The following is a 25,183-nucleotide window of genomic DNA, read 5'->3' as shown; positions in this document are numbered from 1 at the left end:
AAAGGAGAAAAGGACCGGGGCACTGCTATTTCATATGGGATTGCCGGGCAGTACTAAAAATTGAAATGCGTGAAGGTAAGGATCGAAGGGTCTGAAATCCGACACAGTCTGAGTAAGGCTGCAGCAGACCCTGCAGATCTCAACTCTCCAAATGGACTGGAACACACAGCAACTTAAGAAATTTTCTTTCTTCAGAGAAGCCCATGCATTTGCACTTTACTTTCCTACTCCCGTCTGTACAAGTGCACGGCCCTTTCTTCAAGTGGGTCTCGGGAACATTTAGGTTTAACTAAACCAAGCAGCGGCAGCGAGGCGAGGCTGATTTCGGCCCCGCCTTTTGCTCCCGCCCGAAGCCACTACAAGCGCGGACTCTCTCGCGCATGCTCAAATACTCTAACCAGCTAGGCCGGTTCGCGCATGTGCAAGCGCGAGACGCAGTTGGTGTTTTTTTTGTCCCAACGCCCTGCCGTACCGTCCAGGCGGCGAGTTGCATTGTGGTTCCGTGGTGTGTCCGGCCTGTGGAGATTTTTCTCCCTCGTATTACCATAGTCTCCGCTGCCATGAACCGCGAGAGCTTCGCGGCGGGCGAGCGGCTGGTGTCGCCGGCCTATGTGCGGCAGGGCTGTGAGGCCCGCCGCTCGCACGAGCACCTCATACGACAGCTTCTGGAGAAGGTACCGAGGTGTCGGTCCCCTCCCCGGCTGCCCCGAGGCTCCGGCCCCGCATGGCGCCCGGTTGGTGGTGGGTCCTGCCTCACCGGCCGCTGTTTGCTGCTGGAGACTCGTCCCGGAGTCGCCTCCCGGCTCGCACTGACTGCGCTCTGCTCCTTCTTCCCCTCGCCAAAGCCAGTGAAACCCAAGGGGTGTTCCCAGAGGGTGTGTGGGGTCGGGATTGTGAGTCCAGCTTTTCCTAACTTCGGGATGCGGAAGTGAGGGAGAGTGCCAGTTTACTTTTGTTTGCGGAAAGGGCAAAGTTCGCACCTTCCATCTTTCACCGTTCCCAAGGACTAAGGGAACGTTTGCTGTTTGTAAACTACAATGTAGTAACTCCATCCAGGATGCTTCCACGGAACTAGGCTTTGCTCCTGCCAGCATTCCTGAATTTTAATTTCAGTAAAGTTTGACAACCCCCAGACATAACACCCTGGTTTGAAGAATCTTCTTTGAGGGTATGGTGTATTGGTTTTCAGTTACTTTAACTTACCGAAGTTTAAATATCTGAGTAAACGTCATCGTATGCATTTATCATGACTTCTTGCAATCTGTAGATAATTGTAATCAAATGAAACACAAACGTTTTGCCTAGTTGAGACTTCTTCTTAGTGCTGAATTTATGTCTGAATTTTAGCAAGCAAGGAGCATGGCAGCATACACATTAAAAAGTTTTAAAATTCATTGATGTAGAGTTCTAGGGAACGATGGTTTTCTTAAATACAAATGTAAGCTTTTTTTTTTTTTTTTTTTTTAAGGGCAAGTGTCCAGAGGATGGTTGGGATGAAAGTACACTTGAACTCTTTTTACATGAACTTGCAATCATGGATAGCAACAATTTCTTGGGCAATTGTGGTGTGGGAGAAAGGGAAGGGAGAGTGGCGTCTTCATTAGTTGCTCGTCGTCATTACAGGTATATATATTTTTTAAAGTAGCATGTGAAAGCATATCTTCCCCCCCTCCACCTTTTTTGGTTAAAAATAATGGCAGCAGTGTTCATCTTATGAAATTATAAAACGTCTGTAAATCTTATGAAATTATAAAATGCCTGTAAATCGCTTCTTCCCTACTCAATGGTGTGTAAACCAAATGCAACAGGGAGATGGAAACAATTTATCTGAGCAGGTGCTTTTCAAAAACAATGGTGTGAAAGTTATAGTATTTGATGGTTACCCTGCTACATTCTGGGTGGTTCATAGGCTATACATTCTGTTAAGAATGTTTAATCTTAATAGATCTATCTGATTGTGAGAGTTTAAAATATGTTAAGGTCCTTTATAGTTTTCCGTATTCCTTTTCTAACATTGCAGGCTTTTTTTGAGAATGATTTATAGTTAGAACTTTAAAACATTGTTATTTGTGTCTAAACTTCTTTAAACTGAATCTTGTAAGTACCTCTCTGTAGCAGAAGATGTAGGAAAAGGCATTAGATTATTGAGTTATCTTTTTCTTTTGCATTATTTCAGAAAGCTTTTTATCAATTCTAATAGCCATTTAATTGGTAGTTGTTCCAAATATGATCATTTATTTCTCTGTCCCCCAACGTTTCTGTGAAATACAAATAATCTCTTTTAAAAACTTCTATCTTCCATGATTTTAAATCATGATGAATTTTTCCTAGGCATGGTGGAATTTTATTTCAGTCAAAACCATTGCAGTCAAAACTAATGGTAATGTATTACTTGGATGAAAATTTCATGGTTAACAATGGGCTCATAACATGATTGATTATATATGTAAAGAATGCTTTGTACATGAGATTTCAGTGATAAGGAAGTACACCACTAGTGTTCTGTGATAATTCCATTGCACAGAATTTCTAATCTATTTGACTGTAAATTACAAATTATTCAAATTACAGAAGTATTTTTTATTTTAAAGAATATTCAGAGTATCTTTACGAACTATAGAAATGATCCCTGGGAGTATAGTCTTCAGAGGTATATTTAAATAGTGTATAGTGTCATCTAATTTAAAGTGAGTAGATTTGGACACTAATTTTCAAGGAGCATATAGTTCTTTTAAAATTAAGGAAATATTTGGAATATTAGCTCATTCCCATTGGAACTTAACCTACTACTGTGGTTATGGGAAAAGCAAAGAAAAAAGAGAATTTAATGTTTCATATATTCTAGTTTTCTATTGCAAAACAAATTGCCCCAAAACTTAGTGGCTTAAAACAATCATTTATCATTATTATTATTAGTAGTAGTAGTAGTATTTTGAGACAGAGTCTTGCTCTATCACTTGGGCTAGAGTGTCATGGCGTTGACCTAGCTCACAGCAACCTCAAACTCCTGGAGTCAAGCACTTCTCCTGCTTTAGCCTCCTGAGTAGGTGGGACTACAGGCAAGTACCACCACACCCAGCTAATTTTTTCTGTTTTAATACAGATGAGGTCTTGCTCTTGCTCAGGCTGGTCTTGAACTCCTGAGCTCAAGCAATCCTCCTGCCTTGGCCTCCCAGAGTGCTAGGATTACAGGCATGAGCCACCGTGCCTGGCCACAATCATTTATTATTATCTTTGATAGTTCTGTGGGTTAACTGGCCTCAGCAGATTGAGTATTGCTTTGGACTCTCATGCAGTTGCAGGAAGAAGCTGGCAGAGATTTAGACATCTGAAGGTTCAAGTGGGCAAGGTATCCAAGAACTCACGTGGCTGGGAGTTCAGATGGCCTCTCTCTGTGGCTTGGGCTCCTCCCAGTATTACAGCTTGATTATAAGAGGGAGCACCCCAAAAGCAAGCCCATCAAATGCTTGGTGGAAACTAAGGCTTCTTTTGACCTCATGTGAAAGTTCCAGATAGTTACTTCTCCTAGATTCTTGCTGGCCAGGCAGGTCGCTAAGGCCATCTCAGATTCAAGTGGAGAGTAGTTAAACTCAGTCTCTTGGTGTAGTGGTAGCATGTGGGCATAGGGAGAAACGGAATTGAAGATGGCCTTCTCTGGAGACTAGATACCACAGCATAACTGATGAATTTGTTTCAATTTAAATAGGATATTTTCACGTTATTAATAGTTTATGAAATATAACTACAACAGACAAATATTGCTTCTGGAGTTTTGGTTATTTGTATACTTGTACATCGGATTACTTAGAACACTGAATGAATTAGTCTAGTTTTTGTCCCATTTTTTGCTTAGGTTCATTCATGGGATTGGACGATCAGGTGATATTGCTGCTGTGCAACCAAAAGCTGCAGGCTCTAGCCTTTTGAACAAGATTACCAATTCTTTGGTCCTGGACATCATAAAGTTGGCTGGTATGTACCATATTAATGGTAATACTTTTGGCTGACCAGACACATACACCTTTGCCTAATTTTTTTTTATTAACTGCCTTTTTCCAAAAAGAATATGAGTGGTTTTTGAAAAGGCACACATAAAAGTCTTGTAGGATAAGATAGAAAATCAGAGCCATAAGACAGAGCATGAATTTGGCAGTGAGCTTCCCGAGACTGAGTACAGAAAAAGCAGCACTAGGGCTATAGCTCTTCTTTTCTGGTAGAAGAAATACATCATTTCTTCAAGAAGGATCCTGGATTTTTAGTGGGATATCTAACTTCTGTTTTACTTCTTGTTTGTAGGTGTCCATACAGTGGCCAACTGCTTCGTAGTTCCTGTGGCGACTGGTATGAGTCTAATGCTGTGTTTCTTAACATTACGACACAAAAGACCAAAGGCAAAGTATATTATATGGCCACGAATAGACCAGAAGTCCTGCTTTAAGTCCATGATCACTGCAGGTAAAAGAAGACAAGTGTCATGTATAATGTTTTAACCATCACAATTAGAAAATTCAAACTTTTTATACAGAGTTAAATAAATGAAAAATAAAATCCCTATTTTTAAAAAAAAAATTATAAAATATACATAACAAAATTTAGTGTATATATTGCTTTTAAGTTTATGGATACCTAAATATTAATCATAAAAGATTATATAGTTATGATTTGGGGGACATTGATTATATGCTAGTTAAGTATACTATTTCAATTGAAAATTTGAAAACAGTTTTTATACTTAAATTATAGAAGGCTTTTGTAAGCTATGAGATGGGTCAGTAATTTTTGGGCTACTGAAATTCATTGTGTTTTTCTTTAGAGGAAAAAACATTAAGTTGATTGTCATTTGTTTCAACATTTGAATTACAGTATTATTTATGTCCATCTCTGAAATAAAGTGAACTTTAAAATAAACAAATATTACCAGAGCTTGAGCAGACTTACTTTTCTGTGGACTGAAATTGAACTGGACTAAGCGATCCTTTTTGTTGTCAGTGCCTATGTTACTACTTTTATAGATATCTAACATTGTTTTCCTTACTTTCCAGAATTCTTTTTTCTTGTCATATCAAATTGTTAAATAGATTTGTGGTGCTAATTGTCTAGCAGGTCATTATTTTGACCTGCTTTTAACAAATGCCAGTAATGAGGCAGATCTTTATTACTAGAGGAGGGTTCATCGACCAAAATAACTACTTAGAGTTCTTGTGTAGAATAGTACAGCTTCCTAGTGTTCCAGGATCTTCCCTTATTTTAGTTAACACTAACATTTTGATTTCTGGTTGGCTTGGTTAGGTTTTGAGCCTGTGGTGATAGAGAATGTTTTGGAAGGTGAAGAGCTACGCACAGACCTGAAAGCAGTGGAGACTAAAGTCCAGGAACTTGGGCCTGATAACGTTCTGTGTATCCATTCTACTACATCCTGTTTTGCTCCAAGGGTGCCTGATAGGTAAATGATTTGTGAATATTGTCCTTTAGCTATTGGTTAGTCTTTTAAATAAAATGTGATATACTAATTCTCAAATAAGCTTAAATAACATTTGGTAATAAATAGGTGAAAGGGCTGTCCTAAGAGAACAGAGTGCCTGGGGAGAAATACCAAAGTGGCTTGGGAAAATAAACATTTGTTATAGAAGAAGGACAAACAACTAGTATGGGGTGGAGATCCCTTTATCACCTGAGTAGATGGAGAGCCTCTGTTTTCTTGCTCTTTATCCTGTTTTTGATCTCTTAGCATCTCTTTTCTCATTATTTAATAGAAGTTTATTTTCTAAGCTAAAGGTTGGATTTACTTGTTTTCATTGCTGTCTCTACTTTTTGGATCTTACAGTTAGTTTTCATATGTAGGAACTATCAGTATTAACAGATTTTAAGTTGAAAATTTTATGATTATTTACTTTGAATTTTTTTCATTGGAAGACTAACTTAAATGTACACTTAGATGTGCACAGTGGTTGTTTGCATGTTGACAATAATGCAAATATTTAAGAAAATAAAAGCAAAAAGGAAAAAATCAAATACTTTTCTAAAGAATAGCCACAAGTTTTTATTATGAAAATGTAATACGCTTAGGTCTAGTAGTACAGATTTCTGATTTTGACTAACTTTTTGTGTTTCATTTTAACGTTTTGAATAGAAGTGCTAATAATTTGCAAGAACTGTATTGACTTTGGACCTTTCCTGTAGCATCAAGTTTTGATTCAAGAAATCACATTATTTGGCAGTAATGATTGCCTTGTTGGCTTTTATTATGTTATAGTAGGCAGATTTTAAGAGACAATTTTAAAACCTTGCCCTTGAAAATTTGCCTTGTTATACTCATGAGCCAGTGAATTCTAAGATTATATTGCGTATGCTTTAGTGGTTTATTCATTACTTACTAATCAGATTTTAAATTTGTATTGAAATATTAGACATGTCTGTTCTTTCATTGTTGATGGTTTTGATGTCTGGAAAATTTTTAATGTGATAAAAATAAGTCACCTTTCAAAAAGCAGCATGTGGATATTTGTATTAGTTGGATTATTTATCTTTGAGGATAGTTTTTGTTTTTGTTTCATTTTGAGTAATGTTTTCTGAATATTTACAGCATGCCTGGTACAGTGTTAAATATTTTACATGTATTATCTCCTTTAGAAAAAAATCCATAAGTTTTTTATTGGCTAGCAAAATTCTCATTTGGCACATTTTAGTGGTGTTATGTAATAAATATTTCTGATAAGAGTGAATTTTAGGCAAAGGTGATGCATGGTAATATGTTTGAATTACTGATTTTATTAAATTTAAAAACTACATTATGACTTTTTTTTACATCAAGCTTAATTCTTTTATAGTCTAAATTTTATGGGTGTAGTATATATTTTGTCTTTATTAGTTCGTTAATTAGATGAGTATTATAAGGGACATTCACTTAAAGGAAATGTTAAAAAAAAGAAGAGTATCATTTCTTCTAATTGATAAACACCTTAAATTGGTTTCTAAGTTAGAATACAATTTGATTTACATGGAAAATAATTTTTCTGCTTCTCCTTGCCTTTCATTTAATATCTTTTTACATATGCTATTAACAGATTTGATTAATTCACATTATTTAAAACTACTCACAAGTGATTTTTTCTTCTTAAGATAAAATTTTAATATTATGGTGCCTTATTTTCAAGGAAGTTCTCTATTAAGAAATGTTTTCATTATAATACACAAACATGAAAGTGCCTTTTATCTTATGAAGAAAATACTGTGTGTATTCCTGAAGGTCTATTTTGTAAAAAACATCATCTAATTAGTTTAAGTAACAAAAAGGATTTCTGTATTTGATATATGAGGTTTATGAAAATGAATGATAAAATGAGTTTTTAATTCATAAAATTTTAAGGAAGCAAATTGAGAACTTCTGACAGATGAACATAATATCCTTCCTATTTATAGTTTAAAAATATAGTGTACATCTACTAGAAAAAGAAAACACATTATGTATAAATAGGTAATAAAACCATATAATGTATATTTGAAATACATCCTTGTGGAAAAGAACTTGAACTGTATAAAAATGCTTTGCTTCTAAATTCTTTATACTATAGAAAGAGAACTTTAAAAAAATTAATTTTATGAAACCATAAGATTTAGTTTTAGTTTTATAGTATGAAGACATTTCTATTCAAGATGACCTCAGTCACAAGTAGTATTTGGTTTTGTGAAGGAACATCTATTTATTATACTCTGACTGAAATTTATTACCTTACTTGCATAAAGTTAGACTCTCAAATTGAGAGGTGTAAAATGAAAAATTAAGAGTGGATTTAAAACCAACGGATATTTAAAAGATTCTTTAGTATCCAAGTTGTTGGAAAATGTTAGTTTTTTTGATACTGAAACATTTTAATGTTCTGTATTTTTTAATACATTAAAGTCTATTTGAAAATGCAGTTTTTATTTTATGAGTTGTTTAATGTGAGATTTCTTAAAATTTCTGATTATGCTGATTACTTTACAGATACTCTTCAGTACTATAAGCAACCAAAAACATTTTAAAAAAGAACATACCACCTTGTGAGAGGTCATTATAAATAATTTTCTGACTTTTTATATAGGAAAAATTTTAAAATGATTTAAAAGTTACCATTTACATAAATTTTTATAAATACTTTTTTCTTGTTTATTGGTAACATTAATTTAAAAGCTGTTTTGGGTTTATTCTCACGTGCTTTCTATGTATTTCCAAGCTGCTGCATTATATGCTAAAGTCCTACAGTAGAAATTTCAGTGTTTGTCATTTTTTCCCCTGGTGTATATTATGGATAACTATTAAATTAAAAAAAGTTTCCATGCTTTATAAAGCACAATGTGAGTATGTCTTTCTATTGAATATTTATGTTTGTAGATTAGAAGAACTGGCTGTGATTTGTGCTAATTATGACATTCCACACATAGTCAACAATGCTTATGGAGTGCAGTCTTCTAAGTGTATGCACCTCATTCAGCAGGTAAGAGAGTTTAAAAGCTATGTCAAGGAAGTAGATTTTAACGTATTACATAATTATTATTTTTTCTTACAACCTAATGTAGTAAAAACAGTTACTTAGCATCCTTCAAGGAGCATTAGAAACTTACATCTGATAGTCTCTCAGACAAAGTTATTATTCATTGAGAGTATGGTAGTAATTGGACTAATAGCTTTGGTAGTCTAGAATCAACATAGAAGTACTTCAGTAGTGTAGCTTTTAACTTTCTGAGAATGTTCCATGCATACCACGGTCCTCATTCTAATATACTGGATTATGGTATTTTTAAAACTGTATTATTGATGGTTTTATTCTCTATTTAAGGAATCATTGTACTTTATTATCCTAGACTAAAAATGACTTCATATATAAAAATTCTAGCATATAGCTATAGAGTTGGCAGGTTTTTGTGATTTTGTTTTTATAAGCATCAACTAGATCCTAGTCATCTATTTTAGGTTCTAATTTTGAAAATATGGGTATGTTCCTCATATAATAATAATTAAGAGCTGTGGCTTATAAGGCTTTGCATATTCAGGCCTCTGCTGCCTCTCTGATTTCATTTCCTATTGCTCTGCCTCTCAGCTGCTCTGCTGCAGCTAGTCTTGCTGCCTTTCTGTTCTTCCACTGTGTCACATGTGTGCACACTTCCAGGCTTTTGCTCTTGCTCATCATCCCGCTCACTGGATTGCTCTTCTAGAGAGTTGCGTGGCTTCTTCCCTCACTTTCTTTAGGTCAGTGAGACTTCCTTAGATACCCTATTTAAAATAGCACCTCCCTCTTCCTTCCTAGTGTTTTCAATCCCTCATTTTTTGTTTTACCGTATTTATCTATTTTAAGGTACATAGTTTTCTGCATTATGACATCTCTGAAATTGGGAGGTCTTATAATCAGTGGTGTCTTATAATGTTGATTGGAAACCTTTTTTTCTTACCTAGTGATTTGTAAAATAATCATGTGCTTTTTAAAAATGATGGCCCTTTGGTGTTTTCTCTGTAGTGTTTATCCCCTTTTGATATAATGCTTGTTTATTTTCTACCTATTGACAGAAATTAGCATTAAGGTTCTATTAGGGTGGAACTTTGTTTTATTCACTGTTATGCCTTTGATGCTTGAGACAGTACCTGGTATATAATTTACAATCAAAAAATGGTTACTGAATAAAGTGAATGAATAAATTAATCATTATATTTATCTGTGTACTATATGGGTTATATAATTTGAGTACATAATGATAATATACATATTCAGTTTTGATGTACATGTGATTTGTATGTGGACATAAGTTATTCACAGATTATCTGTGGCCTTCTCTAGTGTGATAAGTGCTCTGAAGCTCAGTAGATCCTATCTAGTAAATTTTTTTGTCTTTTATGATTTTAAGTGTACTAGTATCATCTTTGATATAAATATGGTTTATATGATAGTAGTGGCTGATTTGCTTAATTTCTTTCCTCAAAGGTTGTATCAAGATGTCATTGGCTGCAAGTAACAGAAACCTAACTCAAAATTGGCTTAACCAATAAGGAAATGGATTAGTTTATGTAACATAAGTCCAGAGGTTAAGTGGCTTATAGACATTGCGTATTAGGATTTCTTAAAACCTTTAGAAAAAGACTGTTTACTGTTTTCTTGGTATCCTTTTTATTATTCCTTAACTTTTAAAGACTTCCTCATAATTCTAGATTGGATTATGTCTAATTTGTATGATAGCAGAGGAAGGGTGTACAATTTTCTATGCTGGAAATCTTGAAAAACTTTGTTTCAGTGATTCATTTTTATTCTTCCTCTCCCTTTCCCCCTTGCTCTTTTCCTCTTTAATTTTTAACAGCCTCAATTTCTTTAAAAGTCAAATACCATCAGCGTTACTAAAAGTTTAGAAAAGTGGGGAAGGAGTAGAAGATCATTCATAACCCAATTACTGTAACAACTTTAATAATTTATGTATTCACTTTTTCTTTTTATATGCATGTATTGTTTTTTACATATAGTCGTTGTGTACATTTAACATTAATGCTTTTAAACTTAGTGTTTTTTTCTGTACTCTCTGCATGCCTATAGTCTTCATAATGATTATTTTAATGTTCCTTATCAATTACTCAGTTTGTTTTTTTTAACCCAGAAGTGCTCAGTGTTTTGGTGCTTACAACATATTTCTGAATACTAGAAAATTTGGTATACTTGAAGAGGTTAAGGCTAAAAGGAAATTAACTCTAGAATACGAGCTCATAGAAGGTGTCCTTGGAGTTGTGCCCCAGTAATACCATGCTGTGTTACCATTTGTGAGGTAGTTTTATTAAAATTTTAACCAGAAAATAAAACTATAAGATGGGTGAATGCATTTTTTAAAAATGTAGATATTATACTGTGGATACTATATTACCTTCTAAAATTGACATTTCTTTAAAGCAAAAAAAAAAGCAGTACATAAGCATTCTGTTTTCCCATGTTGGCTCTCACCAAAAGAGGTTGTGGCACTGATGCTTTAAACCAGATAAACACTTGGATCTTGTTGAGTGCTGGTTGCTATTTCATGACATTCTGAAAAATTAAAGTTAGCTTTAATTCATGTCAGTAGTCCTGATTGGTAATATATACCATTTACTCAGTACCCACCATGTGTCAGGCATTCTGCTAGGCTTTTGAAGTTTATTAATTTAATCCTAGCAATTTAGGGTGTACTTCCTATTGTTCCAAATCTACACATGGAGAAACAAACTCAGTTTAGATGAGTGACTTGCCCAAAGTTCCCATAGCTACAGAATAGCCCATCTAGTTCAGTGTGACTCAAAAGCCCCATATTTTCTATTAAAAACAAAGTACTAAAACTATAAGTCTTTTCTTGAGGAAATAGTATTGCAATAATCAGTGAGGAAAGAACTGTTATTAAAATGTTTTTAGGCCGGGCGCGGTGGCTCACGCCTGTAATCCTAGCACTCTGGGAGGCCGAGGCGGGAGGATCGTTTGAGCTCAGGAGTTCGAGACCAGCCTGAGCAAGAGCGAGACCCTGTCTCTACTAAAAAAATAGAAAGAAATTATCTGGACAACCAAAAAAAAAAAAAAATATATATATATATAAAAAAATCAGCCAGGCATGGTGGCGTATGCCTGTAATCCCAGCTACTCGGGAGGCTGAGGCAGGAGGATTGCTTGAGCCCAGGAGTGTGAGGTTGTTGTGAGCTAGGCTGATGCCACGGCACTCTAGCCTGGGCAACAGAGTGAGACTCTGTCTCAAAAAAAATAAATAAATACATTAAAAAAAATAAAATGCTTTAGAATTTTGGTTTATTTTTAGGGCAGTGCCCCACAATGCCCTAATGCTGAGCAAATAGAATATTCTGGTATGCATATGTGGGCCCTGGGGAAGTTAGCTTTGAAGAACCTGTATTTTTATTTATATTTACTAAAATGACTAATATAGGGGATTCATAGAATATGAATGTTAGGACAGAATAATGAAGAGGGATGTACTAGAGTCATAAAAATATGTGTATAGGACTAATTATTTTGGAGTCAGAGTGTGGATTGTAAAGCTCCAAAAGTGTGGGAAGTGGCAACTTCACCTAATAAGTTGCTATTCCCTAATAAGGAGAGAAGTAGGTGTTACTACTTATTCACAAATCTAATTGTCAATTTATTCAACAAATAATAAAGGTGTTCCCACTTATGTACCAAGCACCAGGGTAGGCACTGGGGATATAATAGTGCATATAACAAACTCCCTAACCCTCATGGAGCATTTTGTTTTTGTGGGGATACAGACAGTAAACCTTAAATATGCCAGGTCGTGATAAACACTCTAGTATTTGGGGGGGAGCAGTGTCAGATTAGATGGAGTGATCTGGGAAGCCCTCTCTAAGAAGTAACATTTGAGTGGAGCCCTGAATGATGTGAAAGAGTGAGCCATGCAGCAAGAGAGAGAGAAAGAAAAGAGAGTTCAAACAAAAGGTAATAGCAAGTGCCAAGGCTCTGAGGTACAGTAGTGTACTTGGAATGTGTGAGAAATAGCAAGAAGACCAGGATGGTTGGACCATAATAAATGAGGGGAACAGTGATAGTGGAGATTTGAGGTGTGTTAAGGATTTGGGATTTTATTCTTGGTATGATCATCTGCCATTGGAGCATTTTGAGTAGGATCAAGTGACATGTGCTATGTGGGGAATAGACTGTAGGGAGGCAAGAGTGGAAGGCTATTGCCACAGGCCATGTAAAATATGTTGGTGGTTAGGGCCAGGGTGGTAGCTTTGAAGGTGGTAAGAAATGGTTGTGTTCAGATGTATTTTGAGAGTGGGTTTTACAAGGTACACTGGTGAACTAGATGCTGGGTGTGAGAAAATGAGAATTCAGGGATTCCAAATAGGCTTTTGGCCTGAATAGCTGGAAGAGTGGAAGTTCCATAGGAATAAAATGTTTCATCTTTTAAACATGGGCTCTTCATCCAGATTATCTAGATTCTAGTTCCTATTGTGTCTTTGATTGCCTGGGTGACCTTCAGTAAGGCCCTTTAACTGTCTGGGTTTGAATCCCAGCTGTGCTATTAACTACGTATCTGATCTTGGGCAGTTTAATTTCATTGCGTCTTAATTTTCTGATCTGTAGAATAGGCATTATATAATAGTAGCATCTACCTCCTGTGGTTATTTGAGCGTCAAATGGATTAACGAATGTAAAGTGCTTAGAACAGTACTTGACACACAGTAAGCACTCAGTAAATTGTGGCAGTAATTCTTTATATAAACAATTGTTTACTTTATTCACTGCTGCTATCCCCAGAACCTAGAACAATGTTTGGAGGTGCTCAAATAGATCGGTGCTATGAACAAATAAGTAAATGAATGAACTGAGAAATGGCAGCCCTTTACTTCATAGAACATGCTCCTATGTTTCCTACTCTAGATAAGCTCTTCTATCCTTATAGTGTTTTTTCCCCCTCCTTATTGAGTAGTCTCTGACTTTAGTTTGGGGAATGAGGCCTATCTATTATACTATTCTTGAGATTGGGTCTGGCCTGTTCGTTTTCTTGCCACAGAAATGTTTTCTGTGTTTAAGTGATGAAAGGGTTCTGGTGCACTGATTCCTCTCTTAGTATTTCTGCTCCTGATTTAGGTTCATGCTTCTCTCAGGAAACCTTCGACAGTATTTAAATGTTAATAAAAAGGCAACTCTGACTGTTCCACATTATTTTTACATGCTGCTACTTTGCATGTTTCCAGTTATTTATTCTAATAATCTTTTATGCTACTCTCTGTTTTCCTGTGATATGGTGGGATTTCCTCTGATCATAGTTTATTAGGAAATTAGAAAGAAGAGTAATAGGGAAAGGTTAAAGATTAAAACAATCATGTGATAGCCTCCAGAGTATTCTGCTCCTTTCCCTGCTTTGGCTGCTTCTACCTGTTGCCTGGATCTGGTCTCTTAGATTAGGCCAGCTATCTGCTGCTTCTTTTCTCCCTGAGATATGGATGTGTGAAAATGAAGGTCAAATGTGGTTATAATATTAATAGGAATGTAGATTGTGAATACAGATTGAAAATCTGTGGCCACAGATAAAGGGAAAAAACTATCTTAGTTGAAATTTAGATAGTATCTGTTTTTAAGACCAGAAAATTGAAGCACATTAGACAGAAGGTCATAGACTATGTTGGATGGGGACCAGAACTTAGTTTTATATTCCTAGTAGGTAAGTATTCAATTTTTTACCAGAATATTAGATTTTTCACTTGAATTCATTTGCAGTGGAATGAGATCATCTAAGATTATAATATTAGGGAACATGAGTTATGTAGAAACATTGCTTCTGAAATTGCCAAGAGTATAAAATAAAATTTCCATTAGTTGATGTTTAAAATTTTGCTTTTCTCTTTTGTTATCTGAGTGGTAGTAGGAGCAGAGCTTGTTGCTTAAAGTGGTCATACAGATAGTAGATTGTTCAAGCATCAAAGACGGGCACTTAAATGTATAACTAACTGGCAGCCCAGTTGGCTACAGTCCATTAGATTATGGTGACTACTCTTGAACTCACAGAGGGTGTTTAAAACTACTTATTAGATGTAGGACCTGCTGTAGACATTTATTGTCCAATAAAGGATCAGATGAGAGGCACAGGAGGAATCCATTCTTTTTGGCACAATTTTAAGGTGTAAAGCTCTATTTCAGTAAAGTTCCCACCTGAGCTGATACTGAAACCTTGCTTGCCTCACAGGGTTGTTGTGAAGATTAAATGATTTATGTGTGAAAGCAGGTTGTAAATGGTAAAGTATTGTTCCAACTATAAGGAGCACCACTTAAAAACATTTACTGGCACTATTACAAAGAAAATAAAAATCTTTGATCTGTTTTTCATTTCTATGCATTGTTTTAATGGTGTTTATTTTTATTTATTTTTTATTAAGGTTGAGTTGACAAATAAAAATTATATTTACGGTGTACAATGTGGTGTTTCAATGTATATATACATTCTGAAATGGTTAAACCTAGCTAATTTGTTAATAGTAGTTGTTGTCTGTTCTCCTAGCAACTAATATGTAATATTACATTGATTCTAGGGGGCTCGGGTTGGTAGAATAGACGCTTTCGTTCAGAGCTTGGACAAAAATTTTATGGTTCCAGTAGGTGGTGCTATAATTGCTGGCTTTAATGATGCCTTCATTCAGGAAATCAGCAAGATGTATCCAGGTAAATAAATACATTGCTCTTAAAAAAAATGTAACTAACAAACAAAAATCCATTTATGTATAGACTACTATAATAAACTTTAATTTCCAAAGCTTCCCCCTCCCCAGCCCTCTCTCCTCAATGTAACTTTTCCATTTTTATTTCAGGAAGAGCTTCAGCTTCACCTTCTTTAGATATCCTTATTACTTTATTATCACTTGGATCAAATGGTTATAAGAAGCTATTAAAAGAAAGAACGGTAAGCTTTCCCTTTAGGCATAGAATAATATTCTTGGCTAAAACAGTGTTGCAAATCATTGGTGTTTTTGCCTGTTGGTTTATTACTTTGGGAGTGTAGATATCTAGTGTGGTCCTAGGGGATTTATTCAGATCTGGAACCAGCCTAGGTGGTTTTCAATTAATTGTCATCCCGTCTGTACAGATAGTCTGAGGAATCTTGGACAGGTGATTTTTTTTTTTTTTTTTTGAGAAACTGCTGCATCAGGTTTCTTATTAGTTCAGTAAAATACAATTCATTTATCACTTAAAGGTAGAGGCTCTTTAAAGACAAATGGACAAGTCTTATTTTTAGTTTTTGGAAGCCTAAAGACTTGTTTATGTGTGAGATTTCAGTCACAGGAGGAAGAATCAAGTGAGAAGTTAGCTAGCTTCTCATACTAAAATAACAAATTTATCCTTTGCTATTACATTATTAGAATGCTGAACTCATTGATTGTTTTGGCTATGAAAAGTGATATTTATACTTGAAAACTGTATTTTGTCTCCAACACTGAAAACTAGGTTAATTCAGGACAACTCCAAAATTGTAGAGAGAGACACTGTTAGTAGGTCAGGTCAGACTAAGGTGTTTTAGTCATCTCCTATTTGGGAGAGCTAGAAGCCTATGGTACAGTGTTTTATATTTGTATAACTGTATAGCACGTAATAACAATTATAGTACCTTAGATTTATAATAGTGCTTTACATATTTTTAAACATTTTCATATGTATTATCTCGTAGATCCTCTGATAGCCTTAGGAATACATAACAGAAGTTTAAAAATATTGTGCCCTATTTTGGCTCCTTCCCCCACTAATGCAGTCCATGGCAAGTAATTGTTTTATTGTAAGGACATTTCTCAAGATTTACATGACATAGGAAAAAAATGCTTAGTGTGATTAGTCATTAGGGAAATGCAGGTTAAAACCACAGTAAGATACCACTACGCACCTGTTAGAATGACTAATGTTAAAAAAAAAAAAAACTGACAATACCAAATGCTGGCAAAGATCTCATGCAAGTAGAAATCTCAGACATTGCTGGTAGGAATGCAAAATGATATAGCAACTTTGAAAAACACTCTGGCAGTTTCTTATGAAGTTAAACATATACTTACTATATAAGCCAGCCATCTTATTCTTAGTCATTTACTCAAGAGAAATGAAAATTTATGTCTGTATAAAAACCTATACATGCATGTTTATAGTGATTCTATTCATAATTTCCCAAACCTGTAAACATCCCAAATATCTATCATCTGGTGAATGGAAATAAACTGTGATACATCTATACTCCACATTAAAAAGGAATGAACTACTGATATAGTCAACAAATCCATAATGCTAAATGAAGGAAGCCAAACACAAAAGACTACATATTGTATATTTAATAGTTTCATTTATATGCCATGCTGGAAAAGGCAAAAAGTACGGGGATAGAAAAAAGATGAGTGGATGCCAGAGGGGGAGGGGACTTTTTGGGCTGATGAAATGTTTTATATCTTGATAGTAGGAGTGTTTTCATAACTGTATATGTTTGTCAAGATTCATAGAAGGGGACACTTGTAAGGTGGATACCTGAAATTTTTCTGTATGTGAATTATACCTCAGTAAATCTAACAACAAATTTTTGCACAATAAGAATAAAACTCTAGTTTTATAAACTCCAAAAAGTAATCATTATGGTCATAGATTGTTGTCGCCAAGAGAAGACCTCAGCATATCTTTTAAGGAAATTTATCCATGTGTCAGATGATGACTATTTATGGATGAAGAAAACCTATCAGGTGTTTATATGAGAGTTTAGTTATTTCAGATGCCAGTGGGTCTTAGCTCTCCTTTAACAAGTTGTATCATCTTGGAAAAGTTACTTGAACTTGAAGATTTTATTTCCCCATTTGTGAAAGAAGCAATTGATATCTCAGGCCACTTTTATTTCTGAAAGACTCTAGAATATGTCTTTAAAATAGTACTTTCTGGGCTTTGGACATTATAATCATGGGAATTGGCCTGTAATTTAGTAATCCAGTACAAGGCATATTGGTAATTTATAAATTAGACATTTTGTAAATTTGACATTTTTCTTTTAAGATGATGCCTCTTTAGTTTCACGGTACCTCATATCCATTTTTACTCCTATCAGGCCCCCCCAACTGAACAATGACAAGCCCACTTAAAATAGCATGATCTAGTATGTACCTGTGTTTCTTTGTAATTCAAAGTAGATGAAGTTGAGTGTGGGTTAAGATTCATTGAATAAATATTTAACTTGAAAGTAAGTTATATTTATTTAGCATATATTATGTATCAGGCAAATATATATATATGTATATGTGTGTGTATACATATATGTGCATGTGTGTATATGTATATGTATAGCAATCAATAAAATAGACAAAGATACCTGCTCTTGTAGAGCACATACTCTGTATGGGGGAGACCAGCAATAGACAAACAGCTTAATATATAAATTATAAAGTTTGCTTGAAGGTGAAAAGTGCTATAAAAGAAGAAAGAATAGAGTAAGGAGAATTGGGGAAGGTGGTTGGTAGTGGTAATCGATTTTTAAATACAGTTTAGGGTAGGCTTCATTTAGAAGGTGACATTCAAATCAACTTGAAGTTTGAGGGAGTATACACATAGGATGGCAAAGACTGTTTCAGGCAGAAAGCCAGTATCAGGACTCTAGGGCAGACATTGGCTTTGTGTGTAGAAGCATCAAAGGGGCTGGTGTGGCTGAAGCAAAGTGAGCAAGGAGGAGAGTTGCGGGAGGTGAGGTGGGGCTGATCATGTAGGACCCCTATACTCTGCATAGTAAGGTCTTTGCCTCCTACTCTGAGTGAAATAGGGAGCCATTGAAGGGTTTTGAATTGAGTAATGTGATCTGACATATTTTGAAGGCTCACTGTGGTTGCTATTTTGAGACTAAATTAGGGGGGCAAAGGTAGAAAGTTGGGATATCTATTAGGAAGCTTTTACAATAATCAGGAAGTGAAGTTGGCTTGGAGCTAGATGGTTGCAGTGGAGATGAGGGGAGTGATTAGAGTCTAGGTTTGTTTTGAAGATTGACCCAATGGGAGTTCTGGATGGATGTGTTTTATAAGAGAAAGAGAAGTCAAGAATAATTCTGAGATTTTTGACCTGAGCAATTGGAAGGATGGTGTAGCCATTAACTATGATGGGGAAGCTTATAGGTTTTGGGAGAAGATCAGGAGTTCAGTTTTGGACAAAACTGAATTTGGGATATCCATTGACCTCAAGATAGAAATGTAAAATAGAGAGTAGGATATGTAAGTTGGCATTAAGAGAGAGATCTGGGCTTGAGATGGATACTTGGGAGTTAATTAGCCAAGAGGTTAGGTAAGATTGCAAGAGAGTGAGTCTAAACAGAAAAGAGGTGCAAGGACTGAGCTCTGGGGCACTCCAACATTAAGAGGTCTGAGAAGAGCAAAGGAGACTTAGAAAGAACATTTAGTTAAGAAGAAGGAAAACCAAGAGCATGGAGTCCTGGAAGTCGAATGAAAGAAGTACAGTCTACCCTCTGTATCATGAGAGATGGGTTCCAGGACCTTCCTTGGATACCAGAATCTGTAAATATTCAAGTCTTTTATGTACAATGATGTCATATGTGCATATAACCTATGCACATCCTCCCCTATTCTTTAAGTCATCTCTAGATTACTTATAATACCTAATACAATGTAAATGCTGTGTAAATAGTTGTTATACTGTATTTGGTTAGAGAATAATGATAAGGGAAAAAAATCTGTGCATGTTCAGTACAGATGCAATTTTTAAAAAATATTTTAGATCCTCATTTGGTTGCATCCCTGGAGTCAGAACCCATAAATATGGTGGGCTGACTGTATATCAAGGAGGAGGTAGTGGTTAACATAGCCAATGCCACTGATAGGTTAAGTAGAGTGAGCATTAAGATTTGACCATTGATTAGAAAAGTTTCATGTAAAATCATTCTTAATCACTTTTCCATGCAAGGTTTATATTATCTATATAAATACTATGTATTTATGCATTTATGTAAACATGAAATAATTACACATAATACTGAGCACTTATAATTTGGCAGGCACTCTTCTAAGCACATTTTTATGTAGTTAATCCTCAAAAAATCCTTGTGAGGTAAGTATTATTGTTATCCTCATTTTCATAGGAAATGTAGGGATAGAGAAGTATCATATATGGGGTAAATTGTGGAACAGATTTAAATCTAGGCAGTTAGGCCTCTTATCCTCTGTCTTAACCTCTAGACTTACTGCCTTTCTAAAATATAGATAAATAATCTAGCCTTGTAGCTTTGTAGCTATATAGCTATAAGTCTGGAGACTTAGGTCCACTAATATCTAAAGGAGGCAAAAGCAATGAGTAAATTTAGCTACTCTAGCCAAAAAGCTCAGTTATATTATAGAGAGGGCATGTTATTTGCTTGTGCAGAATCACTGTCATTGGGAAACTGCCCCTCCCTGGCTCCAGGTGGTCTTGATGAGTTAGTCAATCACAATATCCCTTCCTGATCTTTCATAGGGGTGGGCATATAATCTGGCTGGCCTGCTTCATAGGTAGGCACATGGAGATAGAGTCCTTCCAGTAGATTTGACAGATCTTTAGATATAAAGGGCTTCTTTCTTTGCAGATAGTAAGCTCAAAGGTTATAATCTTTTGACTGTAAGCTACTGTATTTTTGGCCTTGCCAAGAGAGACTTCTTGATACTAGGGAATATAAGAGGGAAAACTGAACCAAGTCATTTGAGACTCTGGATACAGCCATGCCTGCTTGTAGACTGGGCTGTTAGATGAACTAATAAATTCCCTTTTAAATGAGATATCTAGCACTGATACTTTTAATTATTTTTATACTCTTAAGTTTTTATGTCATTAAGCCCTTCATAATGTTTTCAACATTCATCTCTTTCCAGTTCTGCTGCCACCACTCCTAGTTTAAGTCCTTACCACATCACACCTAGATAGATGGTTATAGTAATTTACTTGCTCTTCTCCTGATCCCCAATCTTGGTCTACTCTAATTTGTCATATCATAGAGCAGTGCCAGATCAATATTCTAAAAATACAACTTTCTTCAAGTTACTCTATTTTGGGTTCTGGTTGTCTGTGTGACAAAGTCCAAACTCCTTAGCTTGCCATATTGATCCTTTATAATCTAATCCCATATTTTTTTGAGCAGTATTGGCTCCTGCTCATTCATTTATTCATTCAAACAAACATATATGCATAGGCCCTAAGGTCACTTCACAAAGAAGACTGACATAGTCTTTACCCTCATGTAAATTGTAGTTTGGGGAAATGTAGATATTAAATAAGCAATTACAAATCTGATGAGAATTATGAAAGGAAAAGCAGACTCTATGGCAGCATCTATCACTAAATCCAGCTGAAACACCTACCCCAGCTCTGGAAGGGTCAAGAAAGACCTCTCTGGAGAAGTGACAGTGTATTTATTTATTCATTGACATTCATGGTGTGATCGTTAGGTTGGAATTGATGGCAAGCATAACTGTGGAACTCTGAAAGAGTATTTTAACCTGAGTCTAGAAAGCAAAGTACTGTGCAGTTATTGGAGAGTTTACGTTTTGGATCACTTCATAAAATTAGCTTTCTTTTACAGTAGATTCAGATTCAGTAGGTCTAGAGTGATGCTGAGACAACTGCATTTTTAACAAATTTCCCTGATGGATTTGATGCACGTCCACATTTGAGACGCATTGTTTTGGGACACACAGGCCACTTGTGTGTAAGGCAGAAACTTGGAGAGGAAACATACAGTGTCATAGGATTTTAATATTTATACATATGTGTACATAAAAATGATTTATGGCATTTGAGATGGAAGGCATAAATGCCCCAAATATCAAAGCTTGGAATTGTAACTTGTTAGTTGTCTATATTTGCTTCTGATCTTTTGCAGTCTTTTTTCTTAGCTGCTTTTTGTTTTGTATTGATCACTCTTCAGATTTGGCTAAAATTTTATTTATTCATATACATAGTTATTTTTATTTTTTAAAAAAATTTTTATTTAAATAGATATAGGGGGTACAAGTGGTTTTCCGTTACATGGCTGAATTGCATAGTGGAGAAGTCTAGGCTTTTAATATATCCATCAACTGAATAGTGTACATTGTACCCAATAGGTAATTTTCTATCCCGTACCCGCTTCCCATCCTCCCCTTTCTGAGTCTCCAGTGTCCATTAAGTCACCCTGCATGACCATGATTACCCATAGCTTAACTCTCACTTATAAGTGAGAACATGTGGTATTTGGTTCTTTGTTCCTGGGTTAGTCCACTTAGAATAATGGCCTCCAATCTTATCAAACTTGCCACAAAGGACATTATTTCATTTTTTGATGGCTGAATAGTATTCCATGTTATATATTTATACCACATTTTCTTTATCTGCTCATCAGTTAGTGGGCCCTTAGGTTGGTTCCATAGCTTTGCAGTTGTGAATTGTGCTATCATAAACATACGGGTGCAGGTGTCCTTTTTACAGAACGATTTCTTTTCGTTTGGGTAGATCCCCAGTAGTGGGATTGCAGGATTGAGTGAATGGTAGGTCTACTTTTAGTTCTTTGAGAAATCTCCATATTCTTTTCCATAGAGGTTGTATTAACTTATATCCCCACCAACAGGGTGTAAGCATTTTTTTTCCACCACATCTGTGCCATGATACGTTGTTTTTTGACTTTTTAATAAAGGCCATTCTGACAGGGGTAGGATGGTATGTCATTGTGGTTTTAATTTGCATTTCCTAATGGTCAGTGATGTTGAGCATTTTCTCATACAATGGCCATATGTTTTCTTTTGAAAAATGTCTATTCATATCTTTTGCTCACTTTTTAATGAGGTTGTTTTTTTCTTGCTGATTTGAGTTCCTTATAGATTCTGGATAATAGGCATTTGTCAGATGTATAGGTTGCAAATATTTTCTCCCATTCTGTAGGTTGTCTGTTTACTCTGTTGATTATATCTTTTGATGTGCAGAAGCTTTTTAGTTTAATTAAGTCCTATTTATTTATTTTTGTTTTTTGTTGTGTTTGTTTTTGGGGTCTTAATCATAAATTCTTTGCCAACCTAGGCCAATGTGAAGGATAGTTTTTTCTAGGTTTTCTTCTAATATTTTTATGGTTTCAGGTCTTACATTTAAGTCTTTCATCCATCTGGAGTTAATTTTTGTGTATGGTGAGAGATAGGGATCCAGTTTCAATTCTTCTGCATAAGGCTATCTAATAAATGAATTGGATATCCTTTCCCCAGTGTATGCTTTTGTCTGCTTTGTCAAAGATCAGTTGGTTTTAGGTATTTGGCTTTATTTCTGGGTTCTCTATTGTTCCATTGGTCTGTGTGTCTACTTTTATACCAGTACCATGCTGTTTTGGTTACTGTTGCCTTGTAGTATAATTTCAAGTCAGGTTATATAATGTGTCCAGATTTGTTCTTTTGCTTAGGATTGCTTTGGTTATTCATGCTCTTTTTTGGTTCCATGTAAGTTTTATTTTATTTTTATTTTTTTTGAGACAGAGTCTTGCTCTGTTGCCTGGGCTAGAGTGCTGTGGCGTCAGCCTAGCTTACAGCAACCTAAAACTCCTGGGCTCAACCGATCCTCCTACCTCAGCCTCCCAAGTAGCTGGGACTACAGGTGCATACCACCATGCTCAGCTATTTTTTTCTATTCTTAGGAGAGATGGGGTCTCACTCTTGCTCAGGCTGGTCTCAAACTCCTGACCTCACGTGATCCTCCTGCCTTGGCTTCCCAGAATGCTAGGATTACAGGTGTGAGCCACTGCACCTGGCCCCGTATACATTTTAGAATTATTTTCTCTAATTCTATGAAAAATGATGTTGATATTTTGATAGAAATTGCATTGAATCTGTATATTACTTTGGGCATTATGGACATTTTGACAATATTGATTCTTCCAATCTGTGAGCATGCCATATTTTCAATTTGTGTCATTTGTGATTTCTCTTATCAGTGTTTTATAGTTCTCCTTATAGAGGTCTTTCACCTCCTTGGTTAAGTGTATTCCAAGGTATTTTATTTTATTTTTTTTAGCAGTTATTGTAAATGGAATTGAGTTCTTGATTTGATTCTCAGCTTGGCTATTGTTAGTGTGTAGAAAAAATACTGATTTGTGTACATTGATGTTGTAACCTGAGACTTTACTGAATTTATTCATCAATTCTAGGAGTCTTTTGGAGGAATCTTTAGGGTTTTCTACGTATAAGGTCATATCATTGACAAACAGGGATAGTTTGACTTCCTTTTTCCAGATTTGACATTCTTTATTTCATTCTCTTGCCTGATTGCTCTGGCTAGGACTATGTTGAATAGAAGTGGTGAAAGTGGGCATCCTTATTTTGTTTTAGCTCTTAGCAAGAATGCTTTCAACTTTACCCCATTCAGTTATGATGTTGGCTGTGGGTTTGTCATACAGGGCTTTTATTATTTTGAGGTATATTCCTTCTATGCCTAGTTTGTTAAGGCTTTTATCTTGAAGTGGTGCTAAATTTTATTAGTTGCTTTTCCTACGTCTATTGAGTTGATCAGATGGTTTTTATTTTTAATTCTGTTTATGTTATGAATCACATTGTTTTGTGTATGTTGAATCATCCTAGCATCCCTGGGATAAAACCCACTATCATGATCATGGTGAATTATTTTTTTGATGTACTGTTGGATTCAGTTTGCTAGTATTTTGTTGAGGATTTTTGCATCTATGTTCATGAGGGATATTGGTCTGTAGTTTTCTTTTTTTTGTTGTGTCCTTTCCTGGCATTGGTATCAGGGTGATACTGACTTTGTAGAATGAGTTAGGGAGGATTCCCTCCTTCTTGATGTTATGGAACAATTTTGTTCTTCATTATAGATGTGGTAGAATTCAGCTGTGAATCCATGTGGTCCTGGCCTTTTTTGGGGGGGAGATACTTTATTACTGATTGAGTCTTGCTACTCATTATTGGTCTGTTCAGGATTTCTGTTTTTTCCTGATTAAAGCTTGTAAGGTCATGTGTCTGTAAAAATTTATCCATTTCCTCTAGATTTTCTAGTTTGTGTGCCTAGATGTGTTCATAGTAGTCTCAGACAATCTTTTATATTTCTGTGATATCAGTTGTAATGTCTCCTTTTTCATTTCTGATTGAGCATATTTGAATCTTGCTCTTCTTTTCTTGGTTAATTGAGCTTGTGGTCTGTTGATTTTGTTTATTGTTTCCAAGAACCAACTTTTCATTTCATTGATCCTTTGTATTATTTTTTTTGGTTTGAATTTTGTTTAGTTCTCCTCTGATCTTTGTTATTTCTTGTCTTCTGCTTGCTTTGGGTTTGGTTTGTTCTTGGTTTTTTAGTTCCCTGAGGTGTGACATTAGGTTGTTAATTTTGGGTCTTTCTGTCTTTTTGATGTGGGCATTTAGTGCTGTGAATGTCCCTCTTAGCACTGCTTTTTCTGTATCCCAAAGATTTTGATAGCTTGTCTTGTCATTGTCATTCAGTTCAAAATTATTTTTATTGACCCAAAGATCGTTCAGCAATAGGTTGTTTAATTTCCATGTATTTGTGTAGTCTTGAAAGTTCCTCTTGGAATTGATTTCTAGGTTTATTCCACTGTAGTCTGAGAAAATACATGGTGTGATTTTTATTTTTAAAAATTTGCTGAGACTGTTCTGTGGCCAAACGTGATGTATCTTGGAAAATGTTCTATGTATTGCTGAGAAGAATGTATATTG

The 25,183-nt window shown here is 35.4% G+C and overlaps 1 protein-coding gene across 1 annotated transcript in view; it reads left to right on the top strand.

The window, feature by feature from the left end:
- Positions 1-450: 450 nt before the first annotated feature.
- SEPSECS (Sep (O-phosphoserine) tRNA:Sec (selenocysteine) tRNA synthase) overlaps positions 451-25,183 on the top strand; it is a 40,319-nt gene continuing 15,586 nt past the window's right edge. The window contains exons 1-8 of the mRNA XM_045550464.1: positions 451-674; positions 1,469-1,623; positions 3,854-3,972; positions 4,297-4,455; positions 5,290-5,443; positions 8,372-8,474; positions 15,038-15,167; positions 15,314-15,405. Coding sequence (XP_045406420.1) covers positions 561-674; positions 1,469-1,623; positions 3,854-3,972; positions 4,297-4,455; positions 5,290-5,443; positions 8,372-8,474; positions 15,038-15,167; positions 15,314-15,405 — 1,026 coding nt within the window. The 5' untranslated portion in view covers positions 451-560. The remainder of the gene's footprint in view (positions 675-1,468; positions 1,624-3,853; positions 3,973-4,296; positions 4,456-5,289; positions 5,444-8,371; positions 8,475-15,037; positions 15,168-15,313; positions 15,406-25,183) is intronic.

Source organism: Lemur catta, chromosome 4 (assembly GCF_020740605.2).
Source record: "Lemur catta isolate mLemCat1 chromosome 4, mLemCat1.pri, whole genome shotgun sequence".
In the NCBI taxonomy this organism is placed as follows: domain Eukaryota; kingdom Metazoa; phylum Chordata; class Mammalia; order Primates; family Lemuridae; genus Lemur; species Lemur catta.
This window is presented reverse-complemented; position numbering and strand designations above follow the sequence as displayed.